Here is a 19,479-nt window from a genome sequence, read left to right as displayed (position 1 = left end):
CTGACCATGCTTTTTTGGTATAAATCCTAATAAACATATGCAGAAAAAAAACAGAAATCCTAAAATTGTTTACTAACCAAAATGAAATTAAAATCATTCAATGAAGGGCCTTTTAAGAATTATAAATTTTTTAAATTACCCTGATATCAATAAAAATGCATTTTAAAAAATAAGATATGGACTAAGTATCTTAATCCTAAAGAACTGGTAAATCAAACAAGAACAGATTAGAAAAATCACAGAAAATTTCTGAAGAAAATTATAATAATGAGACAATAGACAATAGGGAGACAACAGAATGTATAGAAGTCTGGACAAATGCTTACTTCTCCCATTTAATTTCTTAACTAAACATACTTCATGTAATGACGTTTCTCGTAACCTGATTTTCTCTTCAAAATGAAGCAAAGCGTTTCTTGAGGATTTACTGTATCTTAATAACTGTTAATTCTTCCTTGATCTCTAGGTAAGATCATACATTTTAAATCTTGAAATGGAAGGGAACTTCAGAGATCACTCATTCCAACCCCGCAATTTTATTGATGAGGAAAATGAGGTCCAGGGAAGTTAACTGATTTGCCCTAGGTTTGACACAGTAAGGAAGAGAGTCAGGATTCAAACTCATGATCTTCTCTTCTAAATTTAGCACTTCTTCCAGATCTATCATCCAGATAAACCAGGATTCTTAACTGGGATCCCTGGACTTTTCAAAATTTTTGATAACTGTTTTTTTTTAATAGAATATGTTTCCTTTGCAGTCCTATTTATTCTACTTTAACAACACTGTTCTGAAGAGGCCATGGGCTTCACAAGACTGGCAACAGGGTCCATCACACAAAAAAGCTTAAGAATCCATGCCCCTAATCTCTACCTTTACTACTAATACTGACTAGGCAAGCTATATTCTTCACATTTATTTAATGAAATCTGCATTCACTCTCAGTTTTCCTACTATCACACTTTTCCTATAACTTAATAGTTTTTGGTCAGCAATCACAATTGAGCCATTTATTTCCAAATAGACAATTACCAATAACATTTCAGTCACTTCATTCAGAATTGTTCAGTTTCTCAATTAACAAATATTTAAGCTTTCACATCTCATACCTTTTTAAAATAAAATTTTATTGCTATCTTTTGTTTTTATATTATCTACATTCCCCACTGTATCTATTGCCTCTCCTGCACTGAGAGCCATCTCCTATAACACAGAATATAAAAGGTGAAAAAGTTATCTAATGCAACAAAAAAGTCTGATATCATATGCCGTGCTCCATACTCAGAGTGTCAAATGTCTGCAAAAAGCAGGAAAATGTGGCTTCTTATATCTCTTTTCTTTGGGACCAAGCTTAGTCAATATCATTCCAGAGCATTCAGTTTCAATGGTAGAAGTTCTTTATATTTGTATTGTTCCAATAATTTAGTATATGTCTTCCCGGTTCTACTTACTTCACTTTCCAATCAGTTATGCCTTACCATGCTTCTCTATATTTATCATATTCACTGATCCTTACAGGACAGCAATATTCTATTATACTCATGTACCACAATTTTTTCAGCATTCCACAAGGTAATTGGCATCTTTGTTCCAAGTTCTTTGCTACTACAAAAAGTGCTGCTATAAATGTTTTGGTGTGTAGGCCTTTCTTTTTAACACTGATTTCCTCAGTGTATGTACCTACCAGTGAAGTTAATCTCTGGGTCAAAAGGTAAGGACATTCCATTCATTTTCTTAGCATAAATTGCTTTCCATTACAGTTGAACCAAAGCAACACTCCATCAATAGTGCATCTTTCAATTATTATCAATATAGAGTTCCTATATTCCTCTGTTCAACTTTGTTACCTCATGGTAACATACAATGCCATTAACCCTGTAGACCAGGTTACAATCTGACCCACAGTCCTTAAGATACTAAAACTAATATTCCAATCAGAATTTCTTCTTTAAGTTGCAGAAAAAGTTATAGGACCACAAAATTAAAACATGAAGAAACCTCAAAAGTCATCTAGTCCAAAACTCTCTCTTTACAGCCTATGAACCTGATGGCCAAGTCTTTGATTATGCTAAAACAATAAGTGTGCTAGTAAGAGTACTTAATGTACTAAAAACTAGAATGGTAGCACAAGGAATAACAAAAGTTCAAGTCTTACTAACCATAGCACTGGAACACAAAATGAATGAGTTCAATAAATTTTAATCAAAGAACTTTGCAGCACAACTGAAGGGCCTCATGCTAATACTAGTTCTAATATACTTCCTTTGCCTTTTGTGGGAGAAAAATACATAGTCTACATTCCACACAATTAGCATCCACTTAAAACCACTAAAACTCATTCACCCTATTTATAAAGCAACAGCAATATTTACTTTCCTTTTCTATAATGTCTCGTCTCATGATAAAGTCACATTATGAAGCACTGTGGTTCATTTATGTGTGTTGCTACTTAAGCAATGTTACAGATTCTCAAATATCCACAAAGAAGTTACAATTCAGCAACTATTAATGCTCAAAACAATGTGCATTTCTTCCTCTTAAAAGGCAGGCTGACGAGACAAACGCCTGCTCTTGCTCAACATTACCAATACCATCTGATTTCTTTGGTGGTGGCTGGCTCCATTTAGAAAATCAAGTGGAACTAAAAACTAGAAAATGTTTTAGCATCTTGTCACTACAACTAAAAAAAATACACTATAATAAGAGACACTTTATTTCTCACTTGTGCATTTGAGAAAAGCTGATAAGCTTTTTTGGCAAACATAGGAACTAACTGTTCTCATTTTTCAATGCAAACATCTAAAAGCACTGATCTTGATTTCTACTCACCTCATCTCTTTTAGTTTGCAAAAGGAATCCCATTAAACAGAAGTGAAGTTGGAATGATTTTTAGTATTGGCCTCTGATATAAACACTTTAGTACTGGTTAGCAATACACTATTTAAAAGTTCTTAAAACTGACATGGAAGGGGAAGAATGTAAATAATACTAGGATATTTCAAATACTTTTCATATTCACACAAAAGTAACTAGCTAACAACTAGGAAAAGGAAATAAATATCACAAAGATTACTTCAGAGATACTTCAAAGTAGTCTCAACTTTCTAATTCAGTAAGTTATTAAATACAATTTGAAATACTGAGACATGGATATTAAAACTTAAATATTAGTAAGGTCATCAGTTAAATTCCTTCTAAAATTTGAATTCACAGCTGATGCATTCATTAATCTGGGTCAATACCAGACGATGACCAGTCAAATTCTGAGGCAGCCTAAAAGAATGCCATTTCCAAAATGTTAATTATAAAATCAAAACTGATCTTTATAGAGAAACTGACAAATCTAAACAAAATAGTAAAATCTGGCTTTTCACCAGTGACTAAACACAAAGAACAAATAAGAACTATTAGTAAATTTTAGGGAAATATCTGTAAGACAATTTTGGCAGTACTTCTTAAGCTGCTCTTTGCTTCTTATGCTTTCCTCTCTTGTGGCAGCCAGATGTTAAAGCCTAAATTTTAAGAAATCTCAAGGCTTCCAGGAAGACTGGCAAAAAGGAGACGACATAGCAGGCACAGCCAAGCTGAAGATTCCTCCATGAGAGTGTCTTAAAAGAATCAGACCAGTACGCATAACTCAAGAGAGCAATGAGACACTCTCAAGTAACTAGAACCTTAGTCCTTCAAAAAACATATGTCTATAAGCAAATCACTTTGGGCTACATAATAAAAAAAAATACTAATTTTGAGTAGCAATAAATCAAGGAACCCAGAGAAATGCCAAAAGTGATAGTAATTAAATTAATAATAAAATAGTGCCCTCGGATGTTACCTGGTAAGTGGTGCCCTGTATTTTATATCAAAATGCAAAGGTAAGGACACTAAACAGCCTAAAATCAATCTTGATCCTTAAGAATTCCAGAGCATTTTTCACAAAGATGTTTCACTGTCCTCCCCAAACCTGTCATTTCTGCTATTACAATATCTTCCTGAATTTATCATCTTAAATAAAATGTGTTTTTTTTTAACACTTCCTGTACCAAATTCATGGATACTCTCTACAGCTGTCAAACAGCTGTTACATTTCACCCCAGAGATACATGAAGGGCTTCCTATAGGCATATAAATCCAAAAGGACATTAAGACCTATAACATAAACTTCCCTAGAGAAAAAGGGCTTAGCATGACAATCAAATTTTTGAAGGGCTAATAAGTGCTCCCTTACCAATGTTTATACCAGTTTTAAAACAGATGGCACATTTAACCAAAAACATCAGATGCTACCAAAACACATTTTTAGCTACAAAGTTGCTCGTACAACCTAAACACTTTACAAACCATAAGGAAAGGCAATTGGTAATATTGTGAATATACAACTTCCAGGGTTATGATTTCGCTTCTAGCCCCTTCTACTATCCCCAAAGGTTCAAACAACCTTTTACAATTCCTGGTTTCAAATCCTGGAATTATCCACATAATAGACTCAAAGAACAAAAAATACTCCTTTTCACCTGAAGGACTATAGAGAGATAGGATGGAGAGGGTCACTGAAAGTGAAAAGGAACAAGGTAAGAACAAGGCAGGGCCCAGGTAAGCAATTACCATATCACTTGTTGCCAAGGACCCATAATACAAAGACCGTAAGTTTATAAAGCAAGATTCAAAAAGTCCTAACCAGTCCTAGCAAAACCCCCTAATATTGTTACAGAATCTTCTGACCTTTTTAAAAAACATACTACCATCTTCTCTCAACTCATCCTCTCTCATCCTAAATATAAGCACAGCCCTCTGGAAAACACTTCAGCACACACATCAAACCCTACAACAATTAAGTAAGAAGGACATGAGGGTGGGAGGAAGAGTTCAATTTTGTTACAAATATTCTCCAGTGCATATAGGCTGCCTTTTAATATTTGAATATCATTTGTGTTATGCAAAAGTTTTAGTGGCATTTGCATTTGTTAATATAGATTTCATATATGTGTGTGTATACATATTTACACTTATATATAAAATACATGTATATATGTAAGATATGTCAGAGTCAAACCAATCAAGAAACCACCCATCTTCCCACAGGCACTGTTACAGCAGCTCAGGAAATGTCCCTTATACTTAGTTATAGGAGGGTTTTGAATTGTACACATTTACGTGTCAAAAAATATAGAGTACCAACTCCCAGGGGTATTAAAAAATGGCAATGCCCATCTCTTTAACACAGTTTAGACAGTGGCTCCTAAACCCAAAACATACGGAGCATACAAGTATTCTGTACCACATACTCATCCCACTCTGCCAGATAAATTCTCCTAGATCCTTACTATGCCATCTTGGCTTAAAGATATTAATTTCTTCCAAGCATAGCAAACAAACTTTGAAGGAAAAAGTTTCTTAGCCTCAATTCTACACAGGCTACTTTGTCTAGTAGATGAACTTCCTTCCCTCAAGGCAGTACCCATACAACTTATTATATCAATTCTATTCTATCTAATCATAGGCCAACTAACAATGATGCCTCTTCCCACCAACAGAAAGCACAGTCTGGGTCAGTCCATAGTACCGATCACAGGCCAAAATGTAAAGGATTTCCCTCACTCAAATACATACAAACCACCTGGCCATCTCCTCCATTAACATTAAAGTAATTTGGTAAACAGTATCTCGGTTCTCTAAATACTTATGGATGGATCAGTCACAAAAAAACAACCTACATTCCTTTAACATTCATATAATGTCAGTGATGTTCTTGAACCCTCTCAGATACAAGCTAAGTAAATATAACTTTTTTTCCTATGTAAAATCAAATCATATTGGTAAGGGGCCCCTACCCCATATACGAGAGCAGCAGAGTAGGAATCAGGAAGTGGGCTGTTAGGAAATCTAGAACTAACCTGCTGAGTGGCCAGCAAGTCATTTAAATCCTTTTTAGTCCTGATTATATTCATTTGTAAAATAAGGGCAGACCCTACTTTACCAAAGTGTTTCCAACAAAAAGAAAGTTAGACATAAAAGATGCAGAAATATCATTCAAACTTAAAAGTATTTCAATTCAACTGAATTCTATATACCCGTCAGCACACAAGATACCATTTTCCTTTATGCACCATAGGCTATTCTATCGAAAATACTCATCACATTTATACATGATGTGGGGCAGATATTGGTCCTAAAAGGAAAATGCATCACCCCAAGAACCTCCTCCATAAACAAAAACTAATCAGATATTTTCATTCTTCCATCAACTATAATCAACTGGTTGGTAAATAGGAAATATCCTTCATTCCTATCATACCAGCTTGTCAGGGAGACCTCAACAACTGTTAAATACATAAACCAATCTATTTTGGGGATTCTATCACCCCTAATCCAAACAGATGATTCTAGACCCCCCATTCCTGATTAAATACATGTTGTCCCATGAAATAGGTTTCCCTTCCACTAGTGTACCTGCATCACTTATATAATATGTCCAATTATAAAATGAATATCACCTGTCTATACCCCCAAAGGAGTCTCCTAAGTCATCCCTAACATCTCTAAACACGCAGACCAGCCAGTCATTAGTCTATAAACCTAATATTGTGTACGTAGGCCAGCTTATCTTAGGCATCCCATCCTTATTACTCACACAGGGACCACTGAACTGCCCCCTCTCAAGAATACCACGGCCTCCCACCCCACCCCCAATCACCCTCACAAATCTCGTCCACGATACTCTATTCCCTAAACGGACACAGGCCAGTCTATGTCAGGGATCCCCCCATGCCAATGCACGGAGACCAACCTGTCAGGGACATCCGCCCGACTCCGCCTCCACTCCTTCCCTCCCTTCCTTCTCCTCCTCCCTCCCCCCCACCCCAGGAACCGGCCTGTCAGGAACACCCCTTGACCCCCTCCCGGCGGGACTTCCCGGTCGGCCTAGGATCCCCTCCCCTCCCCCATCCCTGCCAACCCTCTCCCAGAGGTCCAGGACCCGGGATGACGGTGGCTCCCAGGAGGCCGAGGCCTGGCCGCTGGGGAATAGCCCGCAGGCTCGGAGGCCTCCCAGGTTGGCTTCCACTCACCGTGTCAGAGGCCGGGGACGAAGGGAGATGAGGAGAGGGCAAGGAGTTGGGGAGGGTAGGCGGCCGCCTCGGGGCTCCTCCGCTTCCCTGGGTCCCCGGCGGGTCCCTCCCGCTTGTCAGGAGGCGGCAGGCGGGTGAGCAGACTGGCGGGAAGGAAAAGGGGGAGAAGGGAACGGACTGGGGCAGGGGGGTAAGGCTAAGGGGAGGCGGGGCCCGCAACCGAGAAGGGGGATCGTCTCCCCCTCCGCAAAACGAACCCAAAATGGCGGCGGGAGCGGCGGCGGCAGAGAGGCAGCGGCGGCAGCTCCTCGGGAGGGAGGGATGGAGGGAGGGAGCGAAGGGCGCCTCGCGCCCCCCCACCTCCCACTCCTCCCTCCTCGCGCTCTCCCCCCACGTCCTTCCCCGCTCCTCCCCCCGCCCAACTCCGGCCGACGGGCGAGCGCGCGCGCGCGCCCGCGGCTCTGCCTAGCTCACGAGCTCCCCACCAACCACTATCTTCCGTTGCCCCGCGCTCCTGCCCACACGCGCTTCGTTAGCTCAGGGACTTTTTCTCTCGCGTCTCCCCTCGCCTCATTTTCCCCTGTCAAGCCGGCTCTGGCGCGGATCCACACGCTTACCTCAGGCGGTGCTAGCTGTAGCCGCCGCCTCCGCCTCTTCTTCAGTCCTCCCCCCCCCACCCCGCCCCCACCACCACCAACCGCCGCGGCCGCCGCCTCCACCTCCTCCTCCTCTTCTCCCTCCCCCCAGCGCGTGCACCTCCCACAATCCCCGCCTCCCACAATCCCCCCTGCGGGACTATTCCATTCCCGTCGGCTGCAGGGGCGTAGGTAAAGGGAGCTGGGGAGTACAGGCGGAATTTGTCCTCTGCTCAGTTCTACATGATTTGGGAGGCGCGATGGAACACGTACCTACGTCCTCAACCCGGAAGAAGGGAGAGAAAGTTTAACCCCGTCGCGCTATCGGTAGCCACTTTGATCACACGCCCTTCTGGGCCTGGGTGAGCCGGCCAGGGACGTCCTTGCGCCCCCTTAGCCTGCGGGCGGTTGGAGGCAGCGGCGGCTGCGCGCTGAGCAGCTTCCTGCAGTAGGGCTCGAGCCTGGTTGCCGCTGGGACCGCGGGTGAGTGACTAGGGCTGGGTCCAGGGAGCTGAGCCCGAGGGGGCCGGCCAGGGCTGGGCTTAGGGCTTGGGTGCGCGTTGAAACGGAAGCCGACCCCGACGTGCGCGCGGCGCGACGGAGGGCGCTGCGCCACGAGGGGAGGTGGGTGTGGGAAAGCGCCTGGTCCAGTGGCCGCGGCGGGTTCGATCCGCGCGTGGGAGCTAGGTACCGGCCCCGGAATTTTTGGCGGGGTAATCGGGATACAAGGAGCTACGACTTAGTGGCTACGTCTGCCGCCCCTGCGCAGCCCTCCTTCCACTCGTGATTTGGGGGGACCGCGCGCGGAGAGGGGACGCTGCCTTCGGAGGCCCCGGACAGGCCGCCCCAAGGCAGAGGAGCTGGGGCAGGAGACGGTCGCAGACCGGTCTGGGCCCCGGGGGCCAGTCCTGGTTGACCTTCTGCAAGTTCTGTTTGTACCTCCTTAGGGCAAAAGTGGGCTGGAAAACTGCCCTAGATCTGCCTTCTGGAGGTGACGTGCGGCACCCACGTTCTTAAAGTCGATGGAGAACATGGGGGTGTAATGGAAAGGTTTCCTGGAGTAGAGGTAGAATTCACCTCTCAATAAGTATGTAACCTTGGGCTTCCCGTCTCTGGGCGTCAGTTTCCTCATCTGTAAAATAAGTAAAGTAAGCGAGCTGAACTTCGTACCCACTTATATGCTCATACTGACTTTTCATAGGCTTTAAGTAAGCATTATATGGTTGTTTATAATGTTGCCCATGTTAACATCATTTGTGGGTATAATTAGTTGTCTTTGTGCTCCCCCTCTTTGGTTCGACAAGCACTTTAATAAAGTGCTAGCTCCTGTGCTCTGAGCTTCGGATATAAAGATAACTACTGATGGTTATATTGCCCTTTGATATTTACAGAGTGCTGTCCTTACATCACTCTATTTGAGAGTCGAAGACCTACGGTGACTTTCTCGTTCTCACACAACTTAAACGTGGGAGGCAGAACTTTAACAACCAGGTCTTTTTTAACTGATTCCAAATCCAGCCTTTGCTCTGTAACACACTACCTCTAAAATAAAAAACCAACCCAGTGTCTCCAAAAACTTAGGAAATTTATTCTTTCTGTTATAGACTATCTAATTCTATAAAATGAGAGTCATAGTCTTCAACAATTCCTGTTCATTTCCTTTTTCAAATTTAGAATTTGTTTATATGTGACCACCTGGTATTTATTCCTTTGACTTTCCAGAGAGGTAGAATAATTAAACGAAGTGGTTACCTCAAGCTTGAGAAACTTGGTAGATTGGGCCTATTCTGGAAAAATGTTTCCAAACTCCCTTTTCTTATTTAAAAAAAAAAATGTGTTGACTTTGTAAGGGAAAAAAATTTGAAAAGTGAGATAGCACTTTCGAAGGGAGGAAGGGAGGTGGGGTAGGAGGTGCCTTAATTAAGAAAGAGGGATTTCAAACCTGGAGAAAATGAGGCAGTCCTTATTAAACTTGGAACATGGCCTTCATGAATGCATAGTTAGAGCTGGGAGAGGAGGGAACATGGTAGAATTCATAAGACACATGTAATCTCCATGTGGGCAGGACTTTTTTTCTCTGTGTCTTTGTTTAGTGTGTAGCATGGTGCCATGCACAAAATAATTTCTTATAAATGTCTGGTGAATTAGAATTGAGTTGCTTTTAATTAGGGAGGAGTTCTTGACCTTGATGTCCTGGACACAAACAGCTAGGTGTCATAGAGAATGGAACACTGGACCTGGAACCGGGAAGATCTGAATTCAAGTCCAGCTTTAGATGGTTATTAGCTGTGTGACTCTGGGCAGCTCACTTTACCTTTGAGAATCTAAGTTTCCCCAACTGTAAAATGGGAATAACAGAATCTACCTCATCACAGGGTCTTTGTGAGGATCAAAAGAGGTAAAGTGCTTTGCACAGTGCTCAGCACATGATAGGTGCCTCTATACATGTTGGTTCTCTTCCCCTTCCTAAGCCCTTTTGGCAATCTCCTTAAGCTTCTAATTAGAATGAGGTTTTTAAATGCATAAAATAAAACACAAAGGATTACAGAGGAAAACAATTATATTGAAATACAGTTATCAAAATATTGGAGAAGCAAGTTCACAGACTTGAAGTTAAGATGACCAGGTCAACCTTGATCTCATGGGTCATTCAGCTCTTTTCTAAGATCTCATTTGCAGCAACAAACATTGTCTCTTATGCTGGCTGAACCAACCTTTAAGTAGTCAAGACTTATTTTCCTCTGGTCAAGTGAAGCCTGAATATTGAAATCTAGATAATTATAGAAACCATGAGCCAATAACAACTTCTTCTGTGCTGAATATTTGAGCTAGGAAAAATTTTCACTTTTTTAAATGTCACTTTTTCTTGACCTTGTTCTAGTGATCACAGGCACTCATACCACAAAGACCCCAGGGAAATAGTTGAAAATGGCCTAAGATTCTGAATCTGCAAGCTAGATAATTGACCCATGAAAACCAGATGGTAAGAAGGTCCACCTAAAAGCCAGTTGCCAGAAACTGGTGAGTGTCCTAAGTTTTATTGATGCCCTTTGTTTTTTATGGTGCAATCGTTACTTTTAAATATAGATGAATTTTTTTGTAAGGAAGAGAGTGAGTCATCCTTAATGCCTTTCTTCTTACTCTTCTCATTCAAATCCCTTCAGATTTTGTCTCTTCCATGAAACCCACATTTATCTTTTTTGCCCTGATCTCCTACAACACCTATTGTTTCTGTCCCTCATTTTGTCATTTATTTAAGTCTTTGATATAGTTTATTGTAATCTCTTTGAGTATAGGGATTCCATCAAGTACCACTTGGAATCCCTCCTGTAGTACTCATGCATGTTTGTCATTCATGTATTAGGCACTCAAACTGAGTTTAATTGACTGTCATCTACTATAGTAGGATTCCTCACCATCAACATTTATAAAATGCCTAATTCGACATGGTGTTTCACTAGAAATTCTATGCAGACCCTTTATATATAGATAAACCCCTGACTTTAGGTAGCCTTTGCCACCTGATAGCACAGATTCAGCCAATCATACAGGATATAGAAACAGTTTAAAAAGCAATCAGAGTCCTCTCATTCCTTGAAGAATTGCAAACTTGAAGACTATAGAGACAAATCTGGCAATATACAGTAAAGTATTTTACAAATACAAAACTGACCATGAAAGCTGACTTTATCTGTCCTTTGAATAAATAATTCCATTGTTGGGAATATATCCTGAAAGTGTGATTTAAAGCAACAACAACCCAAAAAAAAAAAAAGAACCACCCCTTCAAAGACTGTTTTAAAATTATTTGCAACTGCAAACCAAAAAGTAGAAGCAAGTAAATGTCCAACAATAGAAGAATGTTTGAATCTAGTACCTAAAAGTAGTAGAACACAACTAAGACCAAGACTGAGGAATACAGAGGTGTCAGAACAGACTTTTATGAAATACAAAGCCATATTTTAAAAGGCAGAGCTGGAAAATCAGAATACTTATTAGCAAGGAACACAGAAGAGGAAAAATGAATTACCATTAAGGAATAAAGAATCCTGATGGGATCTAAGAGAGTATGGATGAAAATAATGTTATAGTTGCTGTGTTGAAATTAGTTGATTTGAATGTGAGTAGTTACTTGCCAAGCTAAAATGGCTGTGTTGAGGTTCAATATTGGGTTTTTGGTAAAACAGTTATTTTTTTAAAAGTGCAATGTTCACAGATGTGCAGTTAACCTTTTATTATCTATTCTTGATTATTTGCACTAATGGAGGAAGTCAGTTACTGGAATAGCCCCAAAATCTTTTGCACTTTGATTTTACCAGGTTTTAATGTGGCTGTGTCTAGACTGAGAATAAAATAATAAAGACTGTAGAGATCTGATTTGAAGGAAAGCTTGAAGAGTTGTCGTGTTTCCTCAATTGCCCTTGTTCAACTCCCAGCATTCTATGACATGCCATAAAGAGGAGTTTTTCTTAGAGCTGTCCATAAAGTACCCTGAAAGAAAGGATGTGGTTGAGATTTTAGTTGTTTGTTTTAAATTTCAAAGGACTTTCTTGCAGGGATGTAGCTTTCATTTGAAATAATTATCAGAGTCACTGCTCTTAAAAAAGTTTTAAAATCAGATTTTTTTGCATGAAATCAGGTATAATCAAACTGCAGTTTGTTTCTGATTTAAGTACCTGTTGTGTTCAGCGCTCCCAACAATGACAAAATGGGGGGGAAGGGGAGGAATCTATGCTCTGAAGGTATTTTACCTAAACATGAAAGGCTCTTGAAACTCTATGCGTTAACAAAAGGAAAACCCTTCTGAAATTTGTGCTAGGGACAAAGATTTTCTTTTAACAGTAGGGAAACAATGGTAGGGCAATTTTAAAAGTCTTCAATATTACTTTTCAGCTTTATCTCACAATGCATTGAGTTTCCACAAGTTCATACTACTGACCAGCTCACTATTATCTTAGGAAAACTGGAAAACTTGCACTTCTGAAAAGGAGCTAAAATGCTTTGTAGACTTCTAGAGATGTTTTAGACACTTTGTAAAATAAAAAAAATTGAAACTCATAAGATTTTAATAGATAATAATTTCATGAGCTTAAAGTCTTAAGAAAAAAACAGATTCTTGCATTAGGATCTGTTTGTGGTCCTTTTGTGAGGAATAATCATATTAGCTTCATGTTATAGTAGGATCTTATAAGTATTTAAAAGTGTTGCTTCAAAAATTGAAAAGTGTGAGATTCCAACATGCATATATAATTCATTCACATATTCCCCTTTCATCATGGGCACTAGAGATCTTAGTAAGAACAGAGTATCCTTTTTGAATAAAATATTGGTCGGTGAGTACAGAAATGCAAACAGAAACTAAATTTTAATTGTTTTATTGTCTTTACGTGTTGTTTTTTAGACATGGTTACTTTTATGACATTCTTTTCCTTTTTGAAAATCATCCTACCAAGGATTATTGCTTTATTTGAATGTAGAGGTATGGCTGGAAATACAAGTAAAAGTACAGCTTGTACTACATCTATTTTGAGTATGCTTATACCATAAGTTATTTCCAGTTGTGTCTACCATGGTTCTGTTCTCCAAGATCCAAGACCTTGGCCCTGCATTGTTAACTAACTATTGAAAGCAGCTTCTTCAGTTCTTTGAGAAATCTCTTTAGTCTGGCACCAAGAATCCCTTTCTCAGCCTTGCTTAACTACCTCATTTGGAAGAAGTAGTGTGCATTCAGTCCTTCCTGTCCCTAGAACCATATTTCCCATTCCTGATAGGCCAGAGGTTTTGGGAGCAATCAGGCTTTGTCTAACTAAAAGTGTTTCATGAATGATTTTACTTCTCTGTCCTTGAACTGCATTCCAGAGAAGCCAAGTGAATGTATCCATGGATAAATGAATGATCAATACTAAGTGACTACTTTGTGCTAAGAACTGTGAATATAAATAGGAAAAGAAGATAGTTCCCTATCTCTGAGAGCTTATACTCCTATTTGGAGAAGGGAAAGGAATGAGTCTGGGGTGGGGAACCTGGGGCCTGGAGGCCACATGTGGCCCTCTAGGTCCTTAAGTGTGGCCTTTTGACTGAATCCAAACTTCACAGGACAAATTTGTTCTTCTTGGACTTGGGGACATAGAGGACCACATGTGGCCTCCAGGCCACAGGTTCCCCACCCCTGAAATAAACATTTATATGGCACCTAGTACTAGGCATCATGCTAAGTACTTTACAGATATAAACAACACTTGTGGCAGAGTTCACCTTCAGGGCAGATGGCAAGGCTCAAAAATCTTTATAATGCCCTGAGGTGTCTGCCCCCATAGGAGAGCAGCAAGGTGGCACAATAGATATAGTGCCAACCCTGGAGTCAGGGAGACTCCTCTTCCTGAGTTCTAATGTGACCTCAGACATTTACTAGCTGTGTGACCCTAGTCAAGTTACTTAACCCTTGTTTGCCTCAGGTCTCTCTTCAGTCAGATGATCTAGAGAAGGAGATGTCTAACCACTCCAGTGTCTTTTTCAAGAAAATCCCAAATGGAGTCATGAAGACTCAGACACAACTCAACAATACAAAATGCCCCCAGAGAGGTAGCTCATCACTGTTGGGATGGAGAGAGTGGGTGAATTCAGAGAGTATTCTAGTTTCCCTCTAGCAGGGGTGGAAATGGAGTTTCAGCGCCAGACTAGGATGAAAAAAAGAGAAAAAACATCAGCAAGAAGATTGAGGGGCCCTCCAGGTGCCCCCATAGGTCAGCCTATGGAGAGGATAGAATTAGGTCCCAGGAAGCCATACTTCCTACTATGTACTTGACTCTATCCTAGGCATAAGATACATAAATACACAACACCTCTCATCCTTAAGCAGCTTACAGTCCTTCAGAAGAACCAACATGTGTGCATACATAAAAGTCTATACTAAATACACACACACGCCTTTGACCAGACCTGTTTTTTCACCCTAAGTTGGGCAGAGCAGGTGTTAAGTTTTTTAGCCTGTGCATGAGGAGGTAGGGTACACTTTGGGAGACTCAGCACGGGGTTGCAAGTGTAAATTCTGTTCAGTTGGGAGAATCTCATGCTTGCCATTGCAAATATAACTTCTATAACCTTCGTTTTGGAGGCACACCTTTGAGTTGTAGGTGAGGAAGTACTTGTTCTACCAAGACAGATCAGCACTGTTTTTGCTGTCTAGATGGTTGCTTGGTGCTCTGAGGGGTTAATTGACTTGCCCAGGGACACAGAAGCAGTACATGTCAGAGACTGGACCTGAACCCAAACTTGAACCTGAACCCAGGTTTTCCGGACTCAAAAGCCAGCTCTTGTTCACTATCCAGTGTATCCTCTTACAGAAAATATGCAAAATAAATACAATATGTAAAAAGAACTACAAAATGTATCCCTTAATATGTATACTTTGCAGAGTCAGTTGCCACAAGCTTTTTTTAAAAAATGTGTTTTATTGATGCCTTTTGTTACCTGTAGTCATAGCCTATCATGCACCACCATGCTCCCCTCTTCCTACTGGATCCTTCCCTGTTATAAAGAAATAATTAACTAGAAATGACCAACAGATCAATCTTGTTTGACAGAATATGCAACATTCTGTACCCAGTCCTTGGCCTTTCCATAAAGTATAGGGATATTTGTTTCATTCTATTTTCAGGGACCAAGATATTTCATTGCAGGTTGAGTTCAGCAGCCTTTTGGTATTGTTTTCATTGGTTACATAATCATCGTATATATTATTCTTTTAGTTCTGCCTTAGTTCATACATGTCTTCCCCCTTCTCTGAATTCCCCATTCATCATTTCTTATGGTCAATAATCCATTACATTTATGTGCCTCAATTTGTTCAGCCATCCCTCAGTCAATGAATATCTACTTTGTTTCCAGTTTTTTACTAAATCAAAAAGTGCTGCTATTAATATTTTGGTGTATTTGGACTTCTCTGCCCTGAACTCTTTCTTAGAGAGAAACAAAATGATAATGTGGCTTTTTTTTTTTCTCTGTATGGTTTAGGATTTAGAAAAGAAAGCTTTGATCACTAGAAATCAGCTTCAGGCCACTAAGACCACATTCTAAGTTAACCTCATATGCTTTTCAATAAGGTTATTAAACTTGTAAATCATGAAAATGTTTTAGATATGATTTGGATCCAGCATTTCATCGGTGTGGCTTCTCTCCAATACACTTTCTTACTGCAGTTCTTGTGCTTGTCTTAAAGTAATCCTTCAGAGAGGATCTACTAACTGAATAGAATCTTTCTCCAGGTTCTTTTTTTCTATGCACTACAAATGGGCCTTTTGGGCCATCTACTGCAGCATTGTTGACAGTTTCCAGACCTGAATGGCCTACCTTTTATTCCCAGTCCCATGTCTTAAATAACTTGCCTCTCCTCTGAGCCTCACCTGTGCAATTAACCAATTTCAATATTGCACCATTGTCTTCTTTCAGATTTCTTTCCCCTTTTTGTCTATCCTCATTCATTTCTCACCAAATCCCAACACTACATCACTCATACTCCAGGAGGTCACAAAACCTGATCCACTACTCTACTAGGTTCTTAGTGTAGCAAGTAAGTTCTTTTATTCTTCCCTAATTAATATGTAGCAAAGCAATTCCTTTAATCTTCCCTAATTGGTTGTCTAACACCCTCCATAGCATCCTTTACAAATTTTTCTCTTCAATACACCATCCCCTCCTCACACTCATACTCTGCTGTGAAAAAAGAGACTATTTTCCTTAGGTTCCCTCTCCTCCTCTTACATTTCAAAAGCCCTTGATGACCCCGTTTTCTCATCTTTTTATTCCAGTCTCCAAAGAAGTAGCCCTTAGCTTAGCCAAGTTAAGTTCCTCTAATGTATTCTTTCCTTTTATTCTGGTTCCTTCTGTCTACAAGCATGCCTAGGTCTCCCTCATCCTTAAAACTCCCCAGTTGACTCTGTCATCCCTTCAAGCTATCTTCCAACATCTCTTCTCCCTTCTGCAGACAAATTCTGCAACAACAACAACAAAATCTCCTTGCCCCTCATTGGTTTTTCTGGCCTTTACAGTCTGCCTTCTGACGTGATCATCAATTATCCTTTCCACACTGTGAGTGTTAGAGGTACAGCACTCCTGCAGTCTGGAAAATCCACATAAAATTTTTTTACCTTAACTTTCATGTTTTTTTTGCAAACCTTAACTTTTTCCTTTTTTTAACTTTAAAAAAGAAATTGTGTATATTTACAGTTTTAAAAGATAAAATGTCTATATTATACAATACGTATATTTTATGCATTTCTGAGTTTCTGAACTTTTTTTCTTTGTCATCTGCTGGCCTTCGCGTATCATTTCTGGCTTCTGCAAAACTCCCAAAATATTCCCATTTACAATAATTTCTTATGCCAACCTACAATAATAGCAAAACTGTGATGGGGAAAGTCAGGATGTGGAAGGGATAACTGTATGCTGAAATTGCCTTTTCTAGAGTTATCAATATTCTCTTAATTACCAGATCTGGTGACTTTTTCAAAATCCTTCTAATTCTTACCTCTTAGAAAAAAAATGGACATTTTAAGGACTTTTTTCTGAATATCCCCTTCTTTGGATTTGCTGCTCTATGGATTCTCCAACCTAACTTACTATTCGTTTTCAATCTCCTTTACTGGCTCATCATCTATATAATACTGTCCTCTCTCTAACTCTGGGTGTATTCTGAAGCTTTGTCATAAGCCTCTCCTATCCAATACATTCTCAGTGTATCTTTCAGTGACCTCATAAGCACAGTTAGCAAGCATGTAGCACGTAATCTTCTCTGGAACTGTCCTATGAGCTGGAGATACAAAGACAAAAAAAAAATCCTCATTCTCACGGAGCTTACATTCTAATGAGGGGAACATCTACATATTGGCAGATTGGATTGTGATAACCTTTGAAAGGTACTACTAGCCTTTGGACCGATGGGGAAAGGCCTCTTGCAGAAGATGACACTTGAGCCAAGTATCAAAGGAAGTAAAAGATTCTTGGTATGGAGATGGGATGTAGTGTGTAAGAAATAGCACGTGGGCCTGTATGACTGTACCACAGGGAGCATGGCAAGAAATAATATATAAGTTTGTATGTGTGGGGACAGGTTGTAGAGAACTTCAAATGCCAACAGAAGTTTATATTTGAACTTAGTAGTAATAAGGTTTATCCAGGAGTGTATTAAGTAGGGAGATGGCAAGGTCAAATCCACGCTTTAGGAAAATCATTTCAGGTACTGTTTCATGGCTGAGTTAGAGTGAAGAAAGACTTGAGATGGGGATACGTAAGAGTAAGCTGTTGCAACAGTCTGGGTGAGGAGTGATAAGGACCTAAACTAGGGTAGTGTCTGTGTGAGCAGAGAGAAGGGGGTTATTTCCAAGAGACATTGTAGAGTTAGAAATGGCAAAAATTTGACCACTGCCTTGGATATATGGAATGAATGAGAATGAGGAACTAAGGATGGAACTGAGATGAGCATGAGAACCTGGGTGACTGGAAGGATGATATAAGTTTGGAAAAGGAGTGACTTTGGGGTTCAAGTTAATTTGGCCATGTTGAGTTTGAGATGCCTATGAGGTATCACTTTCAAAATGTCTAATAGGCAGTTCATGATGAGGCATTGGAATTCAGGAGAGAATAGGACTGGATATATAGGTTTGGGAGTCATCTTCATAGAAATAGTAATTAGACCCATCAGAGCTGTGATCCACAACAATACTGGGAGGTAAGTGCTATTATTATCCCATTTCACAGATAAGGAAAACAGGTGAAGTCCAGACCCAGACAGTTACTGTTTGTGTGACCTTGGGCAAGTCACTTAACTTCTATTTGCCTTAGTTTCTTCATCTGTAAAATGGGAATGATAATAGCACCTACCTCACAGGATGGTAAGGATCAAATGAGACCATATTCTTAAAGTGCTTAGCACAATGCCTGGCACGTAGGTATTTAAATGTTATTATTACTATTATTTAAATGTTGTTATTATCACTATTATTCCATATTCTCTCTCTTGGTAAATTCATCAGATCCCATGGGTTTAATTAATCATCTCTGTTCAGGTGACTCCCAGATCTATATATCCAGCCCTGAGGTCATCGCACATTGCAAACTGGATATTATATAGGCATCTCAGACTTCAGTATATCTTAAACTGAACTCATTATCTTTCCCTCTCAATTGGCCTCCCTTTTTTGGTAAAGGCGCCAGTTTACCAGGTTCAAAACCTCAGCATTGTCTTCAACTGCTCGTTCTCCTTCAATCCCATATATCCATTCAGTTGCCATGTCTTGCCAAAAACACCAACACACAGGAGGGCTGCCAGCACAGGTTCTTTGATCTGCTTTTCTGAGGAAAACAACTTTAAGGGGTTAACAATCTCACTTTAATCAAACATACATATATCACTCAGTTTGGGGGGAGGTGAGCCAGCACCCAGAACTTCAGAGATAATGCAAACAGAAATTACAAGCGTACGTTATATAAACAGAACAAATAACACATACCAGTCTATCCATAGCAATACATAGTTACCAGAGAAGCATCAACATCTGGGTTTTCAAGCTGAGGGGCTCTTAACAACAGCTGCCCAGAGTCTTACCTAGTCAGATCACAGAACATTCTTCCAGTGAGTGAAAGCCCCAAGCAAAACCCTAACCTCTGAGTTTTTATACCCTGTTCAGGGCCTACTTAGCAAAAAGGTGTGGGCCTGAGGCTTCACACCTAGCAAGACTTAATCAAAGGCACTCTAAAAGAGAAAACAGTGAAAAAAAGTCCCACC

General features: G+C 40.1%; 1 protein-coding gene across 6 annotated transcripts in view; it reads left to right on the top strand.

Moving 5' to 3' along the window:
* Positions 1-6,968: 6,968 nt before the first annotated feature.
* The window catches only part of DAP3 (death associated protein 3), a 53,873-nt gene continuing 41,362 nt past the window's right edge, over positions 6,969-19,479 (top strand). The window contains exons 1-2 of one of the 6 annotated variants that reach the window (XM_036754814.1): positions 7,864-8,180; positions 10,579-10,718. Coding sequence is in view for 1 of the 6 variants with exons in the window: in XM_036754812.1 (XP_036610707.1) it covers positions 6,977-7,046 (70 nt within the window). In the remaining 5 variants the exon portion in view is untranslated. The other 5 variants (XM_036754817.1, XM_036754816.1, XM_036754812.1 and 2 more) reach the window with 5 other exon arrangements.

The sequence above is a fragment of the Trichosurus vulpecula genome, chromosome 4, assembly GCF_011100635.1.
Source record: "Trichosurus vulpecula isolate mTriVul1 chromosome 4, mTriVul1.pri, whole genome shotgun sequence".
Taxonomy (NCBI): Eukaryota; Metazoa; Chordata; class Mammalia; order Diprotodontia; family Phalangeridae; genus Trichosurus; species Trichosurus vulpecula.
The sequence above is the reverse complement of the archived record's forward strand: the minus strand, read 5'-3'. Positions and strand labels throughout refer to the sequence as shown.